General features: G+C 38.1%; 1 protein-coding gene and 1 pseudogene across 1 annotated transcript; both read left to right on the top strand.

Annotated features, from left to right (window-relative positions):
• Positions 1-6,956: 6,956 nt before the first annotated feature.
• LOC126628218 (abscisic acid receptor PYL3-like) lies at positions 6,957-9,855 on the top strand. Its single transcript, XM_050297829.1, has 3 exons — positions 6,957-7,276; positions 7,996-8,211; positions 9,129-9,855. The coding sequence occupies exons 1-3, from the start codon at positions 7,154-7,156 to the stop codon at positions 9,342-9,344; spliced, it is 555 nt and encodes a 184-aa protein (XP_050153786.1). The 5' UTR covers positions 6,957-7,153; the 3' UTR covers positions 9,345-9,855.
• Positions 9,856-12,239: 2,384 nt separating this feature from the next.
• On the top strand, positions 12,240-22,805 carry LOC126630177 (uncharacterized; annotated as a pseudogene).
• Positions 22,806-22,844: the final 39 nt, after the last annotated feature.

The following is a 22,844-nucleotide window of genomic DNA, read 5'->3' as shown; positions in this document are numbered from 1 at the left end:
ATTTTAAAAGATGAGGTATGAAAGTGTCGTGACACTCACCAATAGTTGAGGTAGTTTTTTGTACTTTACCCATTGTCAGTTTAGTCTTATTAAACGAAGATTTTTCACGAAATGACCAAAATAATTGATGATGGACAAATTCAAGAACCACTCCTATCTATTTTAAATCTCAGAGATCAAAGTGAAGAGTTATTTTGGGACGACCCGTCCCTAATTTTCGATGTAATTTTCTCCCCGAGTGTGTAAATTGATGTTTATGCCCTTTTGGCAAAGCGGAACCTAACGTACGTCATTCGACTTTTAAATTATTTTTCTCGATATTGTAATTAATTAGTATTCGTTGTTACGAATGCATGAACGTGAGTTAGACCTGAATCGGACTTGTAACGAAAAAGTTACATTTAGTTAAAATGCATTAACAATGGGTAGATTTGTACACGTGTGTGCTAATTATTCATTGTTGGAAACAATGTTTCAGATAGGGTGAGTTAGATTTTACAGATTTTATGTACATTTTATATTGTACAAAACCTTATCCATTCCCTCTTTAAACATCTCTCCCGTCACTTGCTCTACCTCACCCACCAATCAACTTTATTCCCACATTTTCTCCCCCAATCAGACACACATACTCTCTCTCTTTTGTCCAATCAGAAAAGCATTCTCTCTCTCTCTCTTCTTCTTCTCTCCCTCACCCATCACTCTCTCTTCTCTGCAACAACCTTGCACCATAAAACAACTTCATATATCGAACCTTAAACCACCACCATTAAACTCCACTCATCCCCACGAGTCCATTCATATAAACCGATCTTAAAATGGACGAGTTTTGAGCTTCCAACTCGGAGCTCCTACTCGGGTGGAGCTTCCTCGTCGTTTTCTAGCTCGTGTTACAAGGTTTTGGGAGATTTGGAGGCCACTACACAACTCCTCGTGACCACTAACGAAACCCACATTTTCAAGGAGTTGAAAATAGGTCCGATACTTTCGAGCTAATTTCAGTCCATTTATGTCCACTTTTTTGCCTTTTAAAAGGTATAGACTTGTTCTACTCTTCATAAGCTTCATTTCCATATAAAGTACGTAAAAAATGGTTGAGAAATGAAAAAGATATGAAGTTTGAACATTTTTCAAGAATTCGATGAAAATTCCCCAGTTTCCGGCGAACCAGACGGCAGCAGAGGAGGACAACCGGAGAAGAAGGAGAATATTTCGTTAAAGTTAATAGAATATGCTAACGTCGTTAATATTTAACAGAATATTCCGTCAAATCTGATGGAATATTCCTTTGTCATCTGTCAGCGTGTCAGGCGCGTGGCATGTGTATGGGTGCACGTGTGGCCTCGACCTGGCGGCTCGTGAGGGTGCGTCTGGCCTCTGGGCGGCTCGTGCTTGACATGTACAAGTCTGTGATGTCGAGTAGAATGTTTTCGTATATTTAAACCCTTCGTTTGAGAAAACTATGGAGGATTTTCCTAGCCTTTTAGTGTATGTCCTAATTAATTTATTAGTAAAGTTATTTCACATATAGGTGAGACTTACCCCGATGAGGTACGAGGACAAACAAGGCTAGGAGGCTACGATTCATCGACGTATTAGTGAGTGAGCATTTGTTTTTATATATTATATATGAAGTTTATAGTTTCCACATGTGCTTTTGGATTGATTTTACACCTATCATGCCATGTTCTATTTAATTTAAAAAATGCCATATTATTGTTGAGATTTTTATATATTGTCATGGCATGTTCACATACATTATACTTGCTTATCATGCATGCTTGCACCGGTGTTGTACTCGCCCGAGCTAGGGCCAGGCTTTACGTGTATGTTCACATTGCACCGCACGCTCACCTTGGATTCATTGTAGGTGCCAGTCCTATCGTACATGTTGCAATAGGCAACTTCGACTCATATGTGATGCGCCTAGCGCCAGTCTTCACGTGATTGTAGTATTAGAGCGTACATTTTGTTTACACCCAGTCCTGTTCGTGTTAGATTCCATCTGCATGAACTCGTGTGTTAGCATAGATTGATAAGCACCTGATTTTATTATGCTACTATTAAGATATTATGATTGGCGTATTCCTGAATTTATTGTTGATTTACATTTGATTTCATACTTATACGTAGTATGATTTTCTGGAAACTATATATGTTTTACGGCGAGGGGTTAGTATGTTCAGAAAATAAATGTGTTTTATAAACCTTTGTTTTGCCCACTCACCCTTTTGTTTTTCATCCCTCCAGGACCTAGTTAGTTGAATACCCTGTGGTGTACAAGGAATCTCCGGCTTATTTTGACATTTCCATAGATAAATGTAGGGGCTTTTTCCTGATTGTGTATTAAGTACCTTAATTAGTTTCGACTACACTACTCATGTCGTACCGCCATCTATGTTCTGTACAGTTGTGTTTTATGGGTTTTTCCCACTACTGCGCACTCTTTACTTTAGATTAAATAAATGTTAGTTTTGTTTTAAATTTATTCATATTTTCTTGTGCATCTTTTCCTTTTTGGTTACGTTATCCTTGAGTGTCGGCCAACATGCCTCGACTCCGATCGGGATGTGTCATATTCCAATCATAATATTCAACTACATTAAAATAATGTGAAAAATGATGAATGATATGTAACAGCCATGGTAGCAACCACAGATTTAAATATTGATATTATCGGCGAAATATCGCCGATAATATCGATTTTTCCGGTCGGCGATATTTTAACTGGTTTCCGTGGGGTTTTCGGCCAAATATCGCGATATTTGGAAATTATCGGCGAAATATCCATGGACGGTGGAATCGGAATCCGAGGCGACGTCGGAGAAGAACGCCGGAGACGGTGGGGCGATTCCCGGGCCGGTTTCGTCCCAAAAACCTTGCAAAAACACGAATCTTAACATTAATTTCACAAATATACATCAGATTTCACAAATATACAAACGATTCAAGGCAGGGTGAAGTCGGAGAGATTAGGGTTTAGGGTTTCATGGAATCTCACCTGACGAAGCGGAATACGAACGATCCTTGCTCCGCGGCGCACCTCTGACTTCGCCTGAGCCACGATCAACGGCGATCTCTGTGTGTGTGTGTGTTTGGGAGAAGAGAGATCGGAGATCTCTCTTTGTATGTGGGTGTTTGGGAGAAGAGAGATCGGAGAAGGGAGAAGAGAGATCGGAGAATGGAGATGAGAGATCGAGAGATCTCTGTGTGCATGTGTGTGTTTGGCAGAAGAGAGATCGGAGATCTCTGTGAGTCCGATCTCTGTGTGTGCGTGTGTTGGACTTGGATCCGATGTCAACCTGTGGAGCTCTCTGTGTGAGTGTGTGTGTGGGAGAAGAGAAGGGAGAAGAGAGATGGAGAAGGATGATCGAGAGAGAGAGAGACTGAGGAGCTCTCTGTGTGTGTGTGTGTTTGGAAGAAGAGAAGGGAGAAGAGAGAACGAGAAGGATCGAGAGAGAGAGAGACTGAGGTGTGGTCTGCGTGCGTGCGTTGTGTGTGCGTGCGATGTGTTTTTGACAGTGATGATGTGTGTGGGTTCCTCCTGTCAGGAGGATAAACTCACTCAATAGTTTTACAATTATTTAGACAATTTCATGCAGCTTTTACAATATTGTGGTTCTAAAGTGTAAAATATTGTACTAATTCATTATATATAAATGATTATGGTGTGTTTAGACTTCTTTCATTAATTACTACATATTTTCTACACTCATAATGTTTGTCAGATCGCTATATAATCAACTTGATAATGTTAAATCCATCATGCAATGCATTTCCTTCCAATTTTTTGTGATAAACTAATAGATAATTGACTAAATAAACATCCTACAAAGTTTCAATAAAAATTTCCAAGTTTTTCTTACAATTTCCGTGGTTTCCATGTAATTTTTATCGATATCGATATTTTACCGATATTTTCATCGATATTTCCGTGTTTTCGAACTACCGATATTTCCGATATCACCGAAATTTTCTTCCTTGGTAACAACTAAGCAAAGGACGCAAGTGGGCATCATCCCCAACCCCACTCCACCAAATCTCGACTTTAAAAATCATCCACTTACTCAGCGGCTAATAAAACAAAAGCCAGCAGAACCCATCCACTCAACCCAAAAAGCTAGCTACCCAATAAAAAGCATCCCCACTTGACCACCCACCAAACCAACCCAATTCCAAGCCAGAGAGTGGACTGTCACTACACAATCCTTCACCACCATGTAACCTTAGACAAAATTTTGGGGACAATTTCCAACATTTTCCTCTTATTTTACTAATTAAAAAAAACTGACAAAGGCTTAAAGCACTTTTTTAATAGAGGCCTAGGTTCAAGGAAAACTCGTTCTTCCTTAAGTTGGCTAGAGTTTTATACTCTAGTTTAAACCTTATTTTTATAGTCCATAAGAGTAACTTATATGTTACAGTTAGGCCATTTTCAATCCAGGGTTATAAATCGTATTTTTTAGTCCACTCTGTCCCACCGACAAGACAATTTTTTAGTCCCGAAAATTAAGCCCAAGGCCTTTTTTTTTTTTTTTTTTTTCCTTTGGGTCTGTTTATACTCATTTACATGTAAATAAAAAATTACAAATAATATGGTAATTACAATTAGTTTAATTAAATTACATGTAGATTTACAAGACACGTGTATACGTCCAAGTAACGTTCTACATAAATGTCCTGTTATATCATTAATATTAGATACTACAATAACAATGTAAGATCATTTTCAATCATAGAGGCTAAACGTAATCCTTAATTATATTTTAGACATTCAAAATATTTTAAAGACTACTTTATGGTTAAACTTTTCATCTCTAACCTGGGCTATATTTTGTTCTCCTAAATATTTTTTTACTTTTAGTTTTTACCAAACATAACTTGTCTTGGGGCTAAATGTTGTCTGTTTTGAAGCCAAAGTTAGTCTAATTCTATTAGCTCAATTCCCTTCAATCCTTTGTTTCTACACTGATTTTGTCAATATTAGGACTAAATACGATTTATAACCAACAACAACAACAACAACAACAACAAAGCCTTTTCCCACTAAGTGGGGTCGGCTATATGAATCCTAGAACGCCATTGCGCTCGGTTTTGTGTCATGTCCTCCGTTAGATCCAAGTACTCTAAGTCTTTTCTTAGAGTCTCTTCCAAAGTTTTCCTAGGTCTTCCTCTACCCCTTCGGCCCTGAACCTCTGTCCCGTAGTCACATCTTCGAACCGGAGCGTCAGTCGGCCTTCTTTGCACATGTCCAAATCACCAGAGCCGATTTTCTCTCATCTTTCCTACAATTTCGGCTACTCCTACTGTACCTCGGATATCCTCATTCCCAATCTTATCCTTTCTCGTGTGCCCACACATCCCACGAAGCATCCTCATCTCCGCTACACCCATTTTGTGTACGTGTTGATGCTTCACCACCCAACATTCTCTGCCATACAACATCGCTGGCCTTATTGCCGTCCTATAAAATTTTCCCTTGAGCTTCAGTGGCCTACGACGGTCACACAACACGCCGGATGCACTCTTTCCATCCAGCTCGTATTCTATGGTTGAGATCTCCATCTAATTCTCCGTTCTCTTGCAAGATAGATCATAGGTAACGAAAACGGTCGCTTTTTGTGATCTTCGCTAGATTGCTCCGGTCATTAGTGTGGATAAGTATATAAATGGATACATCTTGTGTTTGCTTTCCTATCTCTATCCATTTATATACTTATCCACACTAATGACCGGAGCAATCTAGCGAAGATCACAAAAAGCGACCGTTTTCGTTACCTATGATCTATCTTGCAAGAGAACGGAGAATTAGATGGAGATCTCAACCATAGAATACGAGCTGGATGGAAAGAGTGCATCCGGCGTGTTGTGTGACCGTCGTAGGCCACTGAAGCTCAAGGGAAAATTTTATAGGACGGCAATAAGGCCAGCGATGTTGTATGGCAGAGAATGTTGGGTGGTGAAGCATCAACACGTACACAAAATGGGTGTAGCGGAGATGAGGATGCTTCGTGGGATGTGTGGGCACACGAGAAAGGATAAGATTGGGAATGAGGATATCCGAGGTACAGTAGGAGTAGCCGAAATTGTAGGAAAGATGAGAGAAAATCGGCTCTGGTGATTTGGACATGTGCAAAGAAGGCCGACTGACGCTCCGGTTCGAAGATGTGACTACGGGACAGAGGTTCAGGGCCGAAGGGGTAGAGGAAGACCTAGGAAAACTTTGGAAGAGACTCTAAGAAAAGACTTAGAGTACTTGGATCTAACGGAGGACATGACACAAAACCGAGCGCAATGGCGTTCTAGGATTCATATAGCCGACCCCACTTAGTGGGAAAAGGCTTTGTTGTTGTTGTTGTTGTTGTTGTTGGTTATAAATCGTATTTAGTCCTAATATTGACAAAATCAGTGTAGAAACAAAGGATTGAAGGGAATTGAGCTAATAGAATTAGACTAACTTTGGCTTCAAAACAGACAACATTTAGCCCCAAGACAAGTTATGTTTGGTAAAAACTAAAAGTAAAAAAATATTTAGGAGAACAAAATATAGCCCAGGTTAGAGATGAAAAGTTTAACCATAAAGTAGTCTTTAAAATATTTTGAATGTCTAAAATATAATTAAGGATTACGTTTAGCCTCTATGATTGAAAATGATCTTACATTGTTATTGTAGTATCTAATATTAATGATATAACAGGACATTTATGTAGAACGTTACTTGGACGTATACACGTGTCTTGTAAATCTACATGTAATTTAATTAAACTAATTGTAATTACCATATTATTTGTAATTTTTTATTTACATGTAAATGAGTATAAACAGACCCAAAGGAAAAAAAAAAAAAAAAAAAAGGCCTTGGGCTTAATTTTCGGGACTAAAAAATTGTCTTGTCGGTGGGACAGAGTGGACTCTCCTCCTAGTTTTTTTTGATAACCCGCCAAGCGAAGCTACTTTTTTCACACCAAAAGCCTCTCTCTCTCTCTCAAGAAATAAAGAAAAGCATATTTTCTCTCTCTCTGGAAGCGTCTGTTCTTGTATTGCCTTCTTCTCCCGTTGTCCTCGTTTGTTTGTAGAGAAAAAAGAGAGAAAGAAACGGTTCGAGGGATTGAGGGATTGAGAGATTGAAAGGGAAACAATACTTTATTGAAAAATGAGCAGCGGCGGCGGTGATTCGATGGAGGCGGAGTACATACGGAGGCACCACAGGCACGAGCCCAGAGAGAACCAGTGTACATCGGCTCTGGTCAGGCACATCAAAGCCCCTGTGCATCTCGTAAGCCTGTCTCTCCTCATCTCTCTCTGGACTGTATATCGAGCTTCGAATTATGGTTCTTTCGATTTTGGGTGGTGTTGATTTGTATGACTTTTTGTTAAAGATAGGATTTTCTTGGTGGGTTTGACTTTTTTTGGTTTTGGAGATCTGGGAAATTGGGGACTATGGGAATTTTTGGGGGTTCTTTTTTGTGTTTTTTCTTCTGGGTTTTGTTATTTGGTTCAATTTGGTCGGATATGCTTTAAGATTCGAGTTTGATTGTTAGTTTCAATGAATTTGTGGTTGCTGAAATGTAATATTTGTGTAGAGGATGATAATTTATGGCAAAATTAGGATGGTAATTTAAGTAATTTTGGTTTTGTTTGTGATGATTTAAGAAAATTGAATTCCAAATGGTTCGGTTTAATAATTCTCCCCTTTCAGTTTGTTGTAATTGTTTTTGTGGTTGCTGATAAGTGTAAGAAAATCCTAAGGAACTATGAAAATTTGAATAAGGGGTGTTTCTTTTTCTTTTCATTTTCTTTCTTAAATTTTAGCTTGCACGCAAAGAAAATGTTTCCTTTTTTGCACTTTCTCTGTAGCCAAACAAATTGTTAGTTTTTTAATGGCAAAGATCTAGTGGAAGCTTGACGCTTGCCTTTTGGGTTCACTGTTGCTATGTTTACGATAAGACTAAGTTGTTGATTTAGTGGTGTGATCAAGTTGGTGTCTTTGATCAGGTGTGGTCATTGGTGAGGAGATTTGATCAACCCCAGAAGTACAAGCCGTTTGTTAGTCGGTGCACCATGAAGGGGGACCTTGGCATTGGGAGCGTTAGAGAGGTGAATGTTAAATCTGGGCTGCCAGCAACGACCAGCACTGAGAGGCTGGAGCTTCTTGATGATGATGAGCACATTCTTGGAATCAGGATTGTTGGCGGTGATCATAGGCTAAGGGTAAGAAGTTTTCTTGTGCCTTTACCTACTGGTGTGTTCTTGCTTTTATCCATTTGATTGTCAAATAGGAAGTAAGCTTGTCTCTGTTGCTGTGTTTTATGCCACTCGTACACATTTCACAACTCCACACTACACAAATAGTTTCAGATTAACCTAACTAAAATTTCTGGCACACATGGCAGTAAAAGTAAAAAAATCAAGAAGGTTTCAAACAAAATAAGCTACTGTATAGATTTGTAGTTTGGGACTGTTCCATCTGCGTGCCTGAGGGTTTCATATATGTTCTTTTGTGTCTGTTCTTTAATCAGCAGAATATATTTTAGGGTTCTCTGTGTGTGAATAGATAATGAGTGGCTGTTTAGCTTGGAAATGCTTTTGACAATGTTTCCTTTTGAATATATTGATTTTCATAATCAAGTTGTCAATAATTGATTTGTTTCACTTTCTATTTTTAGAAAGAGTGAAGATAGTTTGTTTTTAACTGGTAGCAACAGCTGCTTGTTCGTGACAGCCATAGTCACTCAGACGTTGATGGGGCAATATGTATGGATAGGTCCCATCCAATTACCTCACATGCTATGTATGCATGGTATGAGGAGTGCATGTAATATGTGCCTGCAAATAGGGTTTAGGGTTCCTTAGCGATTGCCCGTAGCATTCTCAACGTGTCTCAAGACTTAATCCTAAAACATGTAATATTGATAACGGCAACATTTGTCTGGTTTTCAGTATACAGACAACGCTGCCAGCATCTGGCCATCACGTGCATGAAATATGTATTTTGTCAATTTATTATGCCCAAATTAGTTTACAATTTTTTCATTGATATTTGGAAAATATTCTTTTTACACCTGTATTATTATGTGGTACACGAACGCCTTCCTAACCTCATTTCTATATGTTCTTTGAAATTGCAGAACTACTCTTCAATTATTACTGTACACCCTGAGGTTATTGAAGGAAGACCGGGGACACTTGTTATTGAATCCTTTGTAGTGGATGTGCCTGAGGGGAATACCAAGGATGAGACGTGCTACTTTGTTGAGGCCCTGATCCGGTGCAACCTCAAGTCTTTGGCTGATGTCTCAGAGAGGATGGCTGTCCAGGACCGAACTGAACCTATCAATCATTAGTGGAGTTGGGGAATGGCACAGGAGTACGATAGGCTATAGGTAAACCAACCATGTGGTTTTTTTGTCTCAAATGCTGTGTAGAGATAGTCCGAGCTTTCCTTCCATTCACAGAAGTTTTGGACCTTTTGCATCTGACTGATGAACATCCTTCCTACCCTCTTTCCAATTGCTCTCGCATATATTCTTCTCACACTGGAAATGATGCTGGGGTTTCTCGTATTCATGTTTGATGGACGAGCTTTATAGGTTTTTATAAGCTCTCCATGGATGGAAAGGGAAAGCTACTGTGAGTTTTATTGTTCCTGTGTTTCGTGCATGGTGATACCGATGTTAGTATGCTCTGATCTGTAAATATTTATCTTGGAAACAGATGGTATCTATGGAATTGGGGTTTTCATGTAGTGCAGGGAGGATTCAGGGCTTCGAACCGCTGTTGCGTTGTTGTTTGTTTTTGTATATACCTTATGTATTTGCATTCTTAATAAATTATCGTAAACGCGTTACTTCTGTCTTTCTACTTGTTGGATTATATGCCGATGCCTCAATAATAATGACCTATTCTTTCGTATATAACTTCAGTGTTGTGGAATTCAATGAGAATACACCGCACAGATTGATGAGAACATGCAATGGAGCTTCCGTCGTATAATCGCAACCGGCTGGCATCCCTACACGGGTGAGCTCTGTGTAGGATTCACTGTTATTACATGGAGCATTCACCTTAAACTTGACCAATTGGGGTGAAGTTCTCACCCCATCTGCCTTGATCTTAGCTCCGTCTGAGCCGGTTGAAGCATTTTGTAGCCCTCCCTCCTAACCAGCAGTCATTGCAGGTACACTCCTTCCCTGAAATGGTGAAACCGAACACCGTCCTCAGGGAAAATCTCGCGTTTACGCACTAACGACATGTATTTTGCTGCTGTATGGCAATCGGACAAACTCGTGTGTTCTTAATCACCCTGATTGTTTCTCCACTTTTCGTATTCATCAGTCCGTAAGCAATGGCCAGCTTCTCCGTACGACTTAGCAGCAGCTTCTTCTTTTCAACCTCATACCCCACTTTCTTCATCTCATGAACCAAATGATACAATTCAAAATGTACTTATCCTGTATCGGTATGAGGTTTTCCCTTGTGCCGAAAACATATGAATTGTCTGATCAATTTGTATCCAGCTCCATACGGGCCCATTCTTCACGCCGGCGTTCTTCATCGAATCTTTGAGACGCTTCACATCCTTCCATCTGTTTGACATCGAATATAAGTTCGTCATCAAGACATAACTGGCTGGATTATGAGGTTCCAACTCAAAGTGGTTCTTTGCTGCAGTCTCTGCAAACCTCAGGTTTTTATGGATTCGACGGGATGTGATAAAAGCACCCCATATAGTTGCATCCGCTATATACTATAGTTATAAAACCAATTAATTTGATTTGAGGGTGCATTTTTACTCACCATCATAAATGTATGGTGAGTATACAAAAGGATCCTAGCATCACTTATCATCTCATGGGCCAGCTTCCACATCTTCTTGGATTCTTTGCTCACATGTATATATTCTTCAACCTAGCTAATTATACCTTCGCGGATAATATTAAGGAGACCAAATTTTTAAACTAAATTTGCAACCCAAATGACATGTCACCAATACAAGATAAGCATGTTAATTGACACTTAAATTAATAATATAATCATCTACAATAACATTATTTAATATAAAAAACTTGATCTTTTTAGCATTACCCTGCACTATCTGCCGCATCTCACCCCTAAGCTTCATTTGAAAGTTCAGACCAGCTTAAGTACTAATTGGGTATCAAAAAAAGTTGAGCTCAAAAAGGTGTTTAGTAAACACTTAAAAACATCTTATTTTCACAGTTTTAGATGAAAAAAAAAGCTGAAAACATGAAGCAGCAAAAATGAGCTTATTCTCACAGCACAACAGAAGTAGTTTTTTTTTTTTCAAAGCACATCAATACCAAACCAGCCCTAACTATAATTAATTGGTTAACAAGAGCATGAACTATCAGTGGAGGTTTACATAAGAATAAAAGGGCCAATTGTATCTGTCCACCTCATTATCTCTTTGTTTCATTCGGATTGTATTATCTGCTTAGATTTTTATTATTTTTTGTTTCCCTACCTCCTTCAATCGATTACTTCACCAGATCCATCTATTCTCCTCAAACAAGGTGACGAGTACAACCATAATCTACTTAGTTAGATTAATTATCTTTTTTGTTTTATTCATATCGTACTTTACGATGCTTGAAAGATAAATCATTAGGCCATCTCCAACCGAATGAGCTATGTTTAACCTTCGTCCAGATTGTAACCCTACAAGAAATTATTTTTTAATTAACAATGTTAGTCTATATTCATATACCATCTCCAACTAAATGAGGCTATTTTTTAGCCCCCTCAATAATTTATTATTTTTAAGTTTGTTCTTTAACTTTATTGGTTAATTGAATTAAACTACCATATTTCTAAATGAGTAACTCTCCATATTTCTTATCTTTATGTAATTTTAATAATTTTTTGGAATGTTATGTCTATTTGGCTTAAAAAAAAAAAGTAGTTACTTTTTCGGATAATAGTTTAAAGAATGTGAAGAGGTGAAATAAAATGAGGTAAAATAGTATGGAAGGGTGAAAATGATGTGAGAAATGGAGTAGATATGATGACTTATATATTTATAAGAAAAAAACTAGATTTTTTTTTAAATTCATCTTAAAAAAAAAAATATATCAAATCCAATGGCTAGTTGACATCAGCTAGCAAGTGGGTTGTTGACAGCTAGGCCCAACATTTCGGGCTGGTTGGCTGGCTAAGGATGCGAGCTGGATTTTGGCCCCATGGGTTCCAATTTTTTTTGGCTCAGCCCTCAATTGGAGATGGATTTTGTGTCAAAAAGAGTCATGTTTTGGCCTATGCCCTTTGACCGGCCAGGTTGGAGATGGCCTTACTTATATTACTGCTCCATATGTGCATACCTAGTTTCAACTCGTAGTTGTACCATGCACAACCATTTACCCAATATGACGTAGGACTATAAGAGCAGTTCAGATTGACGAGTTCTAGATGTGAATAGTAATCTTCGCACGAATAGTGTATTTATGTGATGAATAGTATTTTTGGAGTTTTTAGAGTTCATCTGTCTCAAGATATATCGTTTCATTCAATCAGATTCCTATAGTATTGTGCCTTCTTCTCAGAGTTTGGATTCCTCATTTTGGTTTCCTAGCAACAAGGTGTTTTCTCTTCGGCTTCTATGTGGAATTACATTCGCAGAGTTTGGATTCCTCATTTTGGTTTCCTAATAACAACGGTATTTTCTCTTCGGCTTCTATATGGAATTGCATTTGTTGTGTGGCTCCGAAAATTCCTTGGGATCACTTTTTGTGGCATAATGCTTGTATTCCATGTGTGAATTTTGTTTTTTAGTTAGCCATCAAGAATAAGCTGACTACGCTTTTGGTCAATTTTCTTCTTGTGCTAATCTCAACGGCGTGCTTTGCGACTTTGACTTGGAATCTCATTCCCACCTCTTCATTGAATGCCCCTTTACTGAAGGCATATGGCAACATGTGTTGATGAGGTGTGGGGTTCCTTGCCTTCATCCTCCATGCCCTTTTTTTTGTGGACCATGTGGCAGCCCATTGGCGTGGGAAATCCATTCCCGTGGTGGTTAGAAAGCTCTCTCTTGCAATCACTATCTATTGCATACGGTGTGAATGTAATAAGGCCATCTTTAGCCGAGGGCTAGCCAGATGGCTTGTTTTAGCCCTCTAGCCCTCCAAGATATTAATATTTTAATGAACAGTACATGGCCATATTTTCCTTCATCTCCAACCGGGGGCCAAAGGGCCATAGGGCTTGTTTTAACCCTGTCACAACAAACCTTCTCCAACCGAGTGCCAAAGGGTAATGGATCCAAACATAATTTATTATTTAAATTTAAAAACTACAACAACTCAAATTTAAAAATTACAACTTATATTTAAAAACTACAACGGTAATTGGCCCAAAAAACCAAAAAAATTAGCACTTCAATTTAATGAATGGTTTAGGTATTTATGGGAATTTTTTTTTGAATTTTTAAGAATTAAAAAAAATGGCCCAAAAAACCAAAAAAATAAAAATTGAATACAACAGCTAGTCAGCTAGCAGTTGGATTCAAATTTTTGTTTAAGCATTCTTGTTGGTTATAACCGACAGGAATACTCAACCCTCTAGCCTAGCCTGGGCTGGTTGGCTGGCTGCTTGTGGCCAGCCCTTTGGCCCTTTCAGATTTCGTGAGGCCCACGAGCCCTCTGGCCTAACCCTCAGTTGGAGACGATTTTCGGACTATTTTCGGCCATCTGGCCCTCTGGATCATTCGGTTGAAGATGACTTAACCGCATGTTCAACAATTGTAGAAAATCCCCCTGTTGCTCTTCTTCAGTTGATCACTAATATGATCAAGTATCGGCTATGTACTTTGCATGTTAAGCTCTCCACCATTAACATGATGATCCTCCATAACAAAAAAATGTTGTTCCTTAGGCTCTTGGCTTTCCTGTCATTTTCCCTTACGTGGGTTAGGCTTTGTTTTGGGATTCTTCTCCCTTTCATTTGTGGGTGCTTTGAGAGTTTCTCTCTGCCTGCTTTATGTTTCATGTTCTCTTTAGATTTGCCCCGTTGATATTACTCTTTATTTAACAAAAAAAAATGACATAATTAAGATGGATTTCAAGCGTTTAACAACGCCCAATCACACACATCACTACAAGAAAAGTTGGCAATAATCACTAACATTGGTTGACTTTTCTTGTGATACATGCATGAACATCTCCAAGGTATACGAGTTATACAATTCTCCAAAATTATAGTTTCTACAATAACCTAAATCAGTTTTTTGGTCAAAACCTAAATTATTTAATGAAACCAATTAATTTGATTATTTTCCATTTGGTTTTGGGAAATGTTAAGGAGACTCTTAAAGTGTGACTCTTTATGGATTCTGTCACATCATAGTTTAACGTTAATTTCCATGTCAATATTATAAAATATTGTGCTAAAAACATGATGTGACAAAAAGTTTATTGAGAATTCCACTTTTAAGAGAATGACTCTAAGGGAGTTGTGACAAAAAAGAGTGTTAGTGTAATGTGGAAAATTTTCTCCATTGTGTTTTGAAGGTTTTAGTCGTTTCTCAATGCTTTCAGATGCGATGGGTGTCAAGGCAGACAAATAGAGCAGCTCATGCGGCTGCAGCGAGGGTGAGAAACCACAGATGGGCGTTGGTTCTTGTTCTTTCAAGAGATGGGCTTCCTTGGCCCCTTTTAATTAGGTTCTTTTTACTGGATGGCTTTAGGGCCATCCTTTTGTGCTTTTTGAGGCTTGGCTGTGCTTTCCTCTTTTTTTTTTTCTTTTTATTTATTTATTTATATTTATTTTTGTATGGGAGTTTAAATGTATCAACTATTTGAACATGGGATATCATTGTTCATGTTTAGTTCTGTTTCTTGGAGCACTTGCTCGGTTTCTTGAACATGGGATATCATTGTCCATGTTTAGTCTGCTAATTAGCATTTCTCTTTGGTTTTAGTAGTTAATTACTGTTGTATCATCATATTATCGAAAATCAAGAGTCAACGACTGTGGAGCGTTCATTAATTGCTGATTGTATAACAATGAATCCTAACCTTCCCATTTACAATATTTAAGCATGAATAAAACAACGTCTAGTGAGATACAGATCCTTTGTGCTAAAATGGGCCTCCAACGATGACGACCTACCGCTCGGATAAGCTATGGCTAAAATCACGGCTCCGATAAGTTAAAAGAAAAGCCAAATTCCAGAAAGAAGCAAACTCGTCGATCTCTCGTATCTCACAAAGGCTATCCCACGAAATCACATGGCAGAACTTATAACAGAAAGATTGTAAGCAAGAAAGCAAGAGAAATGAAGAAATTGTGTTTCAACTATACACTCTTTTCGCAAGTTCCGACGAGCTTTTTATATTCTTCCACATATATATATGCAATTCCTTTACTTGTACTCGAAGGCTTTGTTGCCAGATATCACATTGTACATATAAAAGGTGTTAACCCTATCAATGAAATCCATCTAATTATATCAAATCATACATATGGTATCAATGAAAACATTCTTGTGAGAGGCTCACCCTCTCATTTCTAAACCCTAGCTTCCTTTCGGGCTCCCTCTCTCCTTTTTCACGTCAAACACTTACTCTCGAAGTACTTAATTTCAAGCCCTAAAAGATAATCAACTACATCCGATTGGTGTGCTAGAGAAATGTAATGCGGAAATAAAGACGAAATAGCTAGGTTGGAGAATTACAGCAGCAAAAATCAAATTGTGCCAAATTGTGCACCACCGTTTGAACAAATTGTCCTCTAACGCTCTAGTTTTTCTTTGTTGGAGAACTTGTGAGGAGTCAACCATGCTTAGGAAACAATATTTATTGTATTAACTGGAGCATTTTGTTTGATTAACAACTATCTTATAGAGCCACTTAGTACTACAATATAGTGTTATTCCTATTCACTTGTAAGTGAGAGGTTTTAGATTCGATTCTTGCAAAAAATGAAGTTGAGCTACATTATTTTGGCAGACCCATTGTGAGGCTTAGTTCACTCTCCCACCTCCTTAGTGTAAATACTATTGTTTGTTAAAAAAAAAAAATTGTCTTATGGTTTACAAAACTGAACATGATTTGGATACAATGATTATTTGAAAACTACACGTCACTCACCTATTTGGTTTGTGTCAATTAAAATAAATATTAATTAAAGGTATCTTTATTTCATTTGCTTTAACTGGTATAGGGTCAAATAAAATTTCAAAGTGGGGATAAGCTCTATTAGGGTCAGTAGGGTACCTTTTGGTACGCAGATGGGATGGAATGGGACAAAACGGGACGGAACAAAACATAAGTTCCATGCTACGTTTGGTAGCATAGGATGGAATGGACAATTTCGCGTTTGGTACCTGCAGGATGGTACAGAACGAATGATTAAATGACAAATTTACCCATATTTCTTCGTTGACTCCATTGACTCAACCTAATGGATTTTTTTGCAAAACTTGGATCTTCTGCAGCCGTATATATGAAGGTGGAGTGTCACACCCCGCCCCCGAAATATATGTTTTCGGGAGTTAATTATAGTAGGTCCAACTTACAATCATAGTTAATTTATTTCCATTAATCACATTCCTTTGAGTCAATAATTCAAATTCTTACAGGCTATCCATATTTTCTTAAATGTCAAAACATATCTTTAAATTAACATTTGAATTCACTATCATTAGTCATCATTCTCCAAATAATTTCCTTCATCCCATGTAATCCATAACCATTAATCATTTACCAAAACATACAATTTCATTTCCAATTTAGAACCATTTCCTTCTCTTAGATCAAAATTCCATCTAAATATTAACTCTCGATTATTTAAGGCTGCATCTAACCTCTGTTACTGCCTACGTACCCTTGAGCGGGATCAAACATTTCGTAGTTCACATTTCCAAAATTCAAACAAATCCGGACATGTTCAATTAATCCAATACACACACACACACACACACACCACAATTGTGTTAATATTCAAACCACAACATATAGACCTCAAAAGCATAATTAGAATAACAAAATTCACATAAAAACACACACACACACACATCACAATTGTGTTAATATTCAAACCACAACATATAGACCTCAAAAGCATAATTAGAATAACAAAATTCACATAAAAACACAATGTCAGCTCCTTGGCCGTCCGTCGCCGTAGGTGGCGGGTCGGCCGCCTCGACTCACCGGAAAATTCAACTATTTCTAAAAACTACCAAGTTTTACAGGGTTGTAGATCTCAATGGATGGAGCAAGTTTCATACCTGCGACTAAATCCAATTTGGCCAGGAAACACCTCAAATTAGCCATGAACAGTCGGAAACCCTTGTTTTTGGGTGTCCTTGATTCGACTCCAAAACAACTCCGACACCTCAACCAATGTGTGAGCTTTGTTCTAGGCCTCAAGGGGAGTCTACTAGTAGTGGTAATTCGATGACATCATTTCACAATTTGGTGGATTTCGAACAATCATCGCCGCACCCACCGGTGTGTTTTTGTTTTCCCAATTTCTAAGGTCAAATCTCATGATTTTTGGGGTGTAATAGGAAGAGGGAAGTTTATGGAGAGTTTCCCAAGTGGTGGTTTGATGGGATTCGCCGGAAAAAGGGTTAAATTTGTCGAAAATGGCAAGAACACCGACCGGGTCGAGTCGCCCCTTTCGCAGGTCAGGGATCCCCTGCACCCCCCTTTCTCTCCTTTTCCCTCCTCCCTCTTCTCTCCCATTGGTCACCCCCCTTTCTATTCCTTTCTTTCAATCTTAGCCGTCCATCATTTATTTTCCTTTCATCATAGCCACACACGTGGCACAACTTATTGCTCCAAATTTTAAGAGTCTTCTAAATGGAATTAAAATTACCAATATATCCCTGAGTTTAAACGTTAATAACTTCTTCGTTATAACTCCGTTTCACAAACGGTTTGCGCCTACACGTTCGTGATATCGAGCTCTATTAAAAAATATAAATTGTGACCTCAAAAGGTCTACGGATTTTAATTAATTACTTTCCAAGTGTCAAATTTCGTAACTAATTTAATTTAAAACTAAACTCAAGTAAATTAATATAATTCCTTGACAAAATAGCATAAAATCTCAATAATCTAAATACGTAAATTATAATAATTTATGGAACAAAATTTTAAAATTTCCCAATTCTATTTCCATAACCCTAAATCGATTTATTTTCAATTTTCCTCTACATATTTATATATTTAAAATTTCAGGGTATTACATGGTGTGAAGCCGGAAACTGAGCAACTTGTTTCCGGACTGCCACTAGTACAAACAAGAAGAATTATTCTTAGGTTTACTTTCATTTCATGAGGTGGGTTTCTCTGGGATTTCCAAAGCATTGGTCTTGAAAACCTCACAGTAGAAGCTTATTTAGGGGCTTTTGACAGCTTTTTGTTGTGTAAAAAGGGGTTTTGGAATTAGAGGAAGAAGAATGATGAGAGAGAAAGAACCTGAGGCAACCTCGCGGGGCTTCGACGGAGATGGAAGACAAAGCATCGCTGCCATTGTTGCTACTGTGAATGGTGATGGCATTGAGATCCCGTAGGGGATTTCGAGGGCTCTGCCCCTTTAGTTTCTTCTTGTTCATCGTCGCCAGTGGTGGTGCCGGAGAGGAAGCTGGGTTTGAAACCAAACCAGCACTCAGCAGATCTGAAACCAAACCAAATGATTTGAAAATCTAATGGCAGGAAGAAGTTGGGTTTGCTGGGATTGGGTTAGCCATAGTTGGGTTGCTAGGTTTGTGGTGGAGGAGAATGAGGCTACAAGAGAGAAGGAGGGTAGAAGAGAGGGACTCGACGGGAGAGAGGGGAGGATAGACAATGGAATTAATGAAGGGTATTGTTGTCCAAAAAAATTATAATTTTGTGTTTCACGGGATGGAACGAGTCGTTCCAGAGGGGAGAGGTGGAACGAAAATTTAGCCGAAACTCATTCCATGGAACAGCGCGTTCCACTCGTTTTAGGCGCACCAAATGTGGGACGGAACGCCTCGTCCCACTACGTTCTGTCCCGTCCCACATACCAAACGGTACCTAGCTGCCATTGCTCCATATTGACTTTGCTATTGTTGTACCCGTATTTTTAATTTCACCAATTTAGTACTATTACCTTCCAAAATTCGCACAATTAGCCATTAGGTGCAGTCGGACGTTACCTAATTGGTAACTTTTCTAATAGTAGTAGTTACTTCAGCATGCATGTTGAAAATGCAGTGCATCTGTTCTAAAGACTTGATGCAGCAAAGTACATTTGGTATGAACCTGTTTGGTCGGCTGAACAGGATTGGGCCTTAGAAATAGGATTGAATTGGCATGGGCTTGTAAAACAACTCGTTAAACAACCCACTCTATTATAGATTCATAACCCCTCATGCCAGTCATGTTTATCTCATATTTTGACATACCAAACAGCTGATGGGACTCAAGTCTATTTTAATTAATCACAACCTATCTCATCCAACCAACCAAAAGGGGGGCCTAAGGTCTTATATATCTCAAGTTCTCTATTATATATATATTTTTTTACCATTTTCTATCTATCTTAAGGAAACATGCTTACAACTTAAGAAATCTTTGGTAAAAAATATGAAAGACTTTAAAGGGCAGTGACTGAAAAAGTATAATTATTGGATAGTGAGAACTGAGAAGCTCTTACACAAAAGAAGGAAATGTTGTTCACTCTCCGCAGAGAGTTTGATAAACTATTGTCAAGTGCATGGAAGATCTCGTGAGCTCCACACTCGGATCAAGCAACAACGAACCATATATGGAAGCAAGGCACGTCTTGTTCCATACTCCCGACAATGGCCTCCGACCATGTCTCACTTGGTCTCGTAGAGATGTTGAGATGGTAAAAGTCGGAAGCCCTTGAGGGGGAGAAAACAACCAGTGCCTTCAAGCTTAATGTATTAAGAGACCTGCAAATACTTGTTATCCTTCTAAATTTTGAGCTACGAGCATGCATATTTATAGGTTGTAGATGTGTAATTATCGTAAGTGCCGATTATATATAATTGTTCTTTAACAACACACGCAGAGGACACATATCCTACATGTTACGCAAAACATGTTAAATATGATCAGCACATACAATAAATTTTTAGTGCGATGGAAAAGAGATGAGGTTGGACATAGACTATGGAGCAATTTTGAGGATGTGAAAGGTAAAAAAGTCACATCAGTTAAAGGAGAAACACTGCAAGAGTTTATAAATGTTGGGCTACTCTCCCCCATTGCTAATTGGTTTTATGGTGGAACCATGGTATTACCGTATTAGAGATTGGCTAATGTATGAAGCTCAATGGCCACACATGCTCCATGTCGCCTAATTCGTGTTGTCCACGTATTTGGCTTGAAAATTAGCCACACGTACGTGAGGGGGCGTGTGAGGATTTGAAGGTAAAAGGGTCCCATATTGGTGAAATGAGAAATATTATAAGGGCTTATAAAAGGTTGAGTTATTTTTTGTATTGTCAACTGGTTTTATGGTGGAACCCTAACTTTCTTTAGCAATGTGGGTTGAGACATGTGCTGCACTTGATATGAATGGCATAACAAGAGATCCTTAGTGATTGTCTCCCAAAACCAAATGGACGAAAGCAAGTGGCTCTTAGGAGCCTATGCAAATGATCAATCACCAGAAATTCAGACCTGAAGAATAATAACGCAATGGTTTTATGTATTAGGTGTCGATCTCCTACCATAGAAGGGAATAATATTATTCCTCATCATTTTCATAAAGATATATTCAACACTAATTCCACAAACGAATATAATGCGCAATTTGGAACTTAAAATATTTTATAGCTATAAGTTTCGTCATCCAATCACAAAGGTTTGAAAACATGAGCCAGCTTCAAAAACATCTTGAATCCTTTGTTTTCACACCTCTTCGTCAATCCCAAATGACATGTTTAGAAACTGCACGTTGTGCCGCATGTCACCCCTAAGCGTCACTTGAAAGTTCAGACCAGCTTAGCTATAGTTAATTAATTGATTAACATTAGCAAGAACTATTAATTAGTGGAGGTTTACGTAAGAATATAAGGACCAAGTGTCTCTGTCCACCTATTATCTCTTCGTTTTATCCGGGTTGTATATATCTGCTCAGATTATTGTTAATTTTTCTGGTGTTTTCCTACTTGCTGGGATCGATTACTTCACTATCCATCTATTCGCCTCAAAACAAGTGACGAGTACAAGTATAATTAATCTACTTGGATTAATTATTTTTTATTTATGTTCTGCTTGTACTTCACCATACATGAAACCCTACCTTTTGTTTTGGTCGAAAACATATGAAACCCTAGCTGCTACTAGTTTGGAACGAAATTGAACACTGAACCTGCGTCGCGGTCCAAAATCTAAGAGAACCACTGGTTGCTTAATCTATTACATATAAAGCGAATAGAGCAATGAATACTACCGATTTGTTGCTTAATCTATTACGTATAAAGCAAATAGAGCAATGAACGGCTTCGACAAAAATATTAGGATAAAATTGCCCCTTAACCAAAAAAATCCAAAAGCAGCCCAATGTTGTAAACAGTGGGTACGTTTGATGTATACAATAAAGATTCATATACTAAATAGTGAAATTTTTGTAAGTGGGTACGTTTGCCTAAATGTATACAATAAAGATTCATATACTAAATAGTGAAATTTTTGTAAGTTTTCAAGTTAGTTGCTCTATAAATAGAGCAATACGAGTGTTCAAATCACACAGATACAAAAGCAATAAGAGAAGAAAGATAAGTTAGAATATTTTATGCATTCTCCTATTCCTCTTTTACCTGCAATCATTCTGTTATAGTTAATAAACAAAACAGTGTGATATATTACACCCACTTAGCTCTCGCTCTTAGCAAAGGTTATTTCTCTAACTTTTGCCTATTTATAACACGTTATCAGCACGACTCTAACCCTAAAACATTTCTCATTTCTCTTTGCCGAAAGAAAGAAAAAAAAATGTTTCCTTCAAGGATTTAACTGTTTTTTCTTCTTCCTTTGCCTCACCTGCTGGATATACCCTCATGAAGAATTGTTCGCACCATGCCTGCTTTTAGTTCTCAACATAACAGTTACTTATATCTTTGATTTCATGTTTGGTGCAGTTCCTAATTTCTAACCCAATGTTTATTTATCTTTGCTGCGATCAAAGATGGTGCGGTATCATCGCCCATCTTGGACTGCAGATTTAATTTTACTGCAAATTTTAGGTGGAGCGATATAATCGCCCACCCTATCATGCATATTTAAATTTGTTTGCTATTTAATTTTATTGCAAATTTAGGTGGTGTGGTATAATCACCCACCATGCTGCATATTTAAATTTCTACTGCTTGAGTGGTGCGGAATAATTGCCCATTATATGCTATTCAATGAGAATGGTGCGGTACAATCGCCATTCTCATTCATCATGTAAGTCTCGAGCCTGAAGTTTCGAGTTTTATCATTTTGGCCTAAAGATTAAAATGAATAATTTGTAAGAACCAGAAGTTCTAATAATATATTCATCCAGAATACACAATATTGCAAGTTCTTACACACCTCATTTTTCTTTCAGAAAAGAAAATGGCGAACTTGGCAAAACTTGATTTTGTTGCTCTGGATATTACTAGGAAGAATTACCTTACCTGGATAATGGATGCCAAGATTCATCTGGAGGCAGCGAATCTTGGAGAAACTATTAAGGGGGATAACAGTGCATCATCTCAAGATCGGGCAAAGGCCATGATCTTTATCCGTCGCCACCTTGATGAGGGACTAAAGAGCAAGTACCTCACGGTTGAAGATCCACTAATCCTTTGAAAGACATTGAAAAATAGATACAATCACTAGAAAATGATG

The sequence above is a fragment of the Malus sylvestris genome, chromosome 7 (assembly GCF_916048215.2).
Source record: "Malus sylvestris chromosome 7, drMalSylv7.2, whole genome shotgun sequence".
Classification (NCBI taxonomy): Eukaryota; Viridiplantae; Streptophyta; class Magnoliopsida; order Rosales; family Rosaceae; genus Malus; species Malus sylvestris.
Note: the sequence above shows the minus strand (reverse complement) of the source record. Positions and strands in the feature narration are given on the sequence as shown.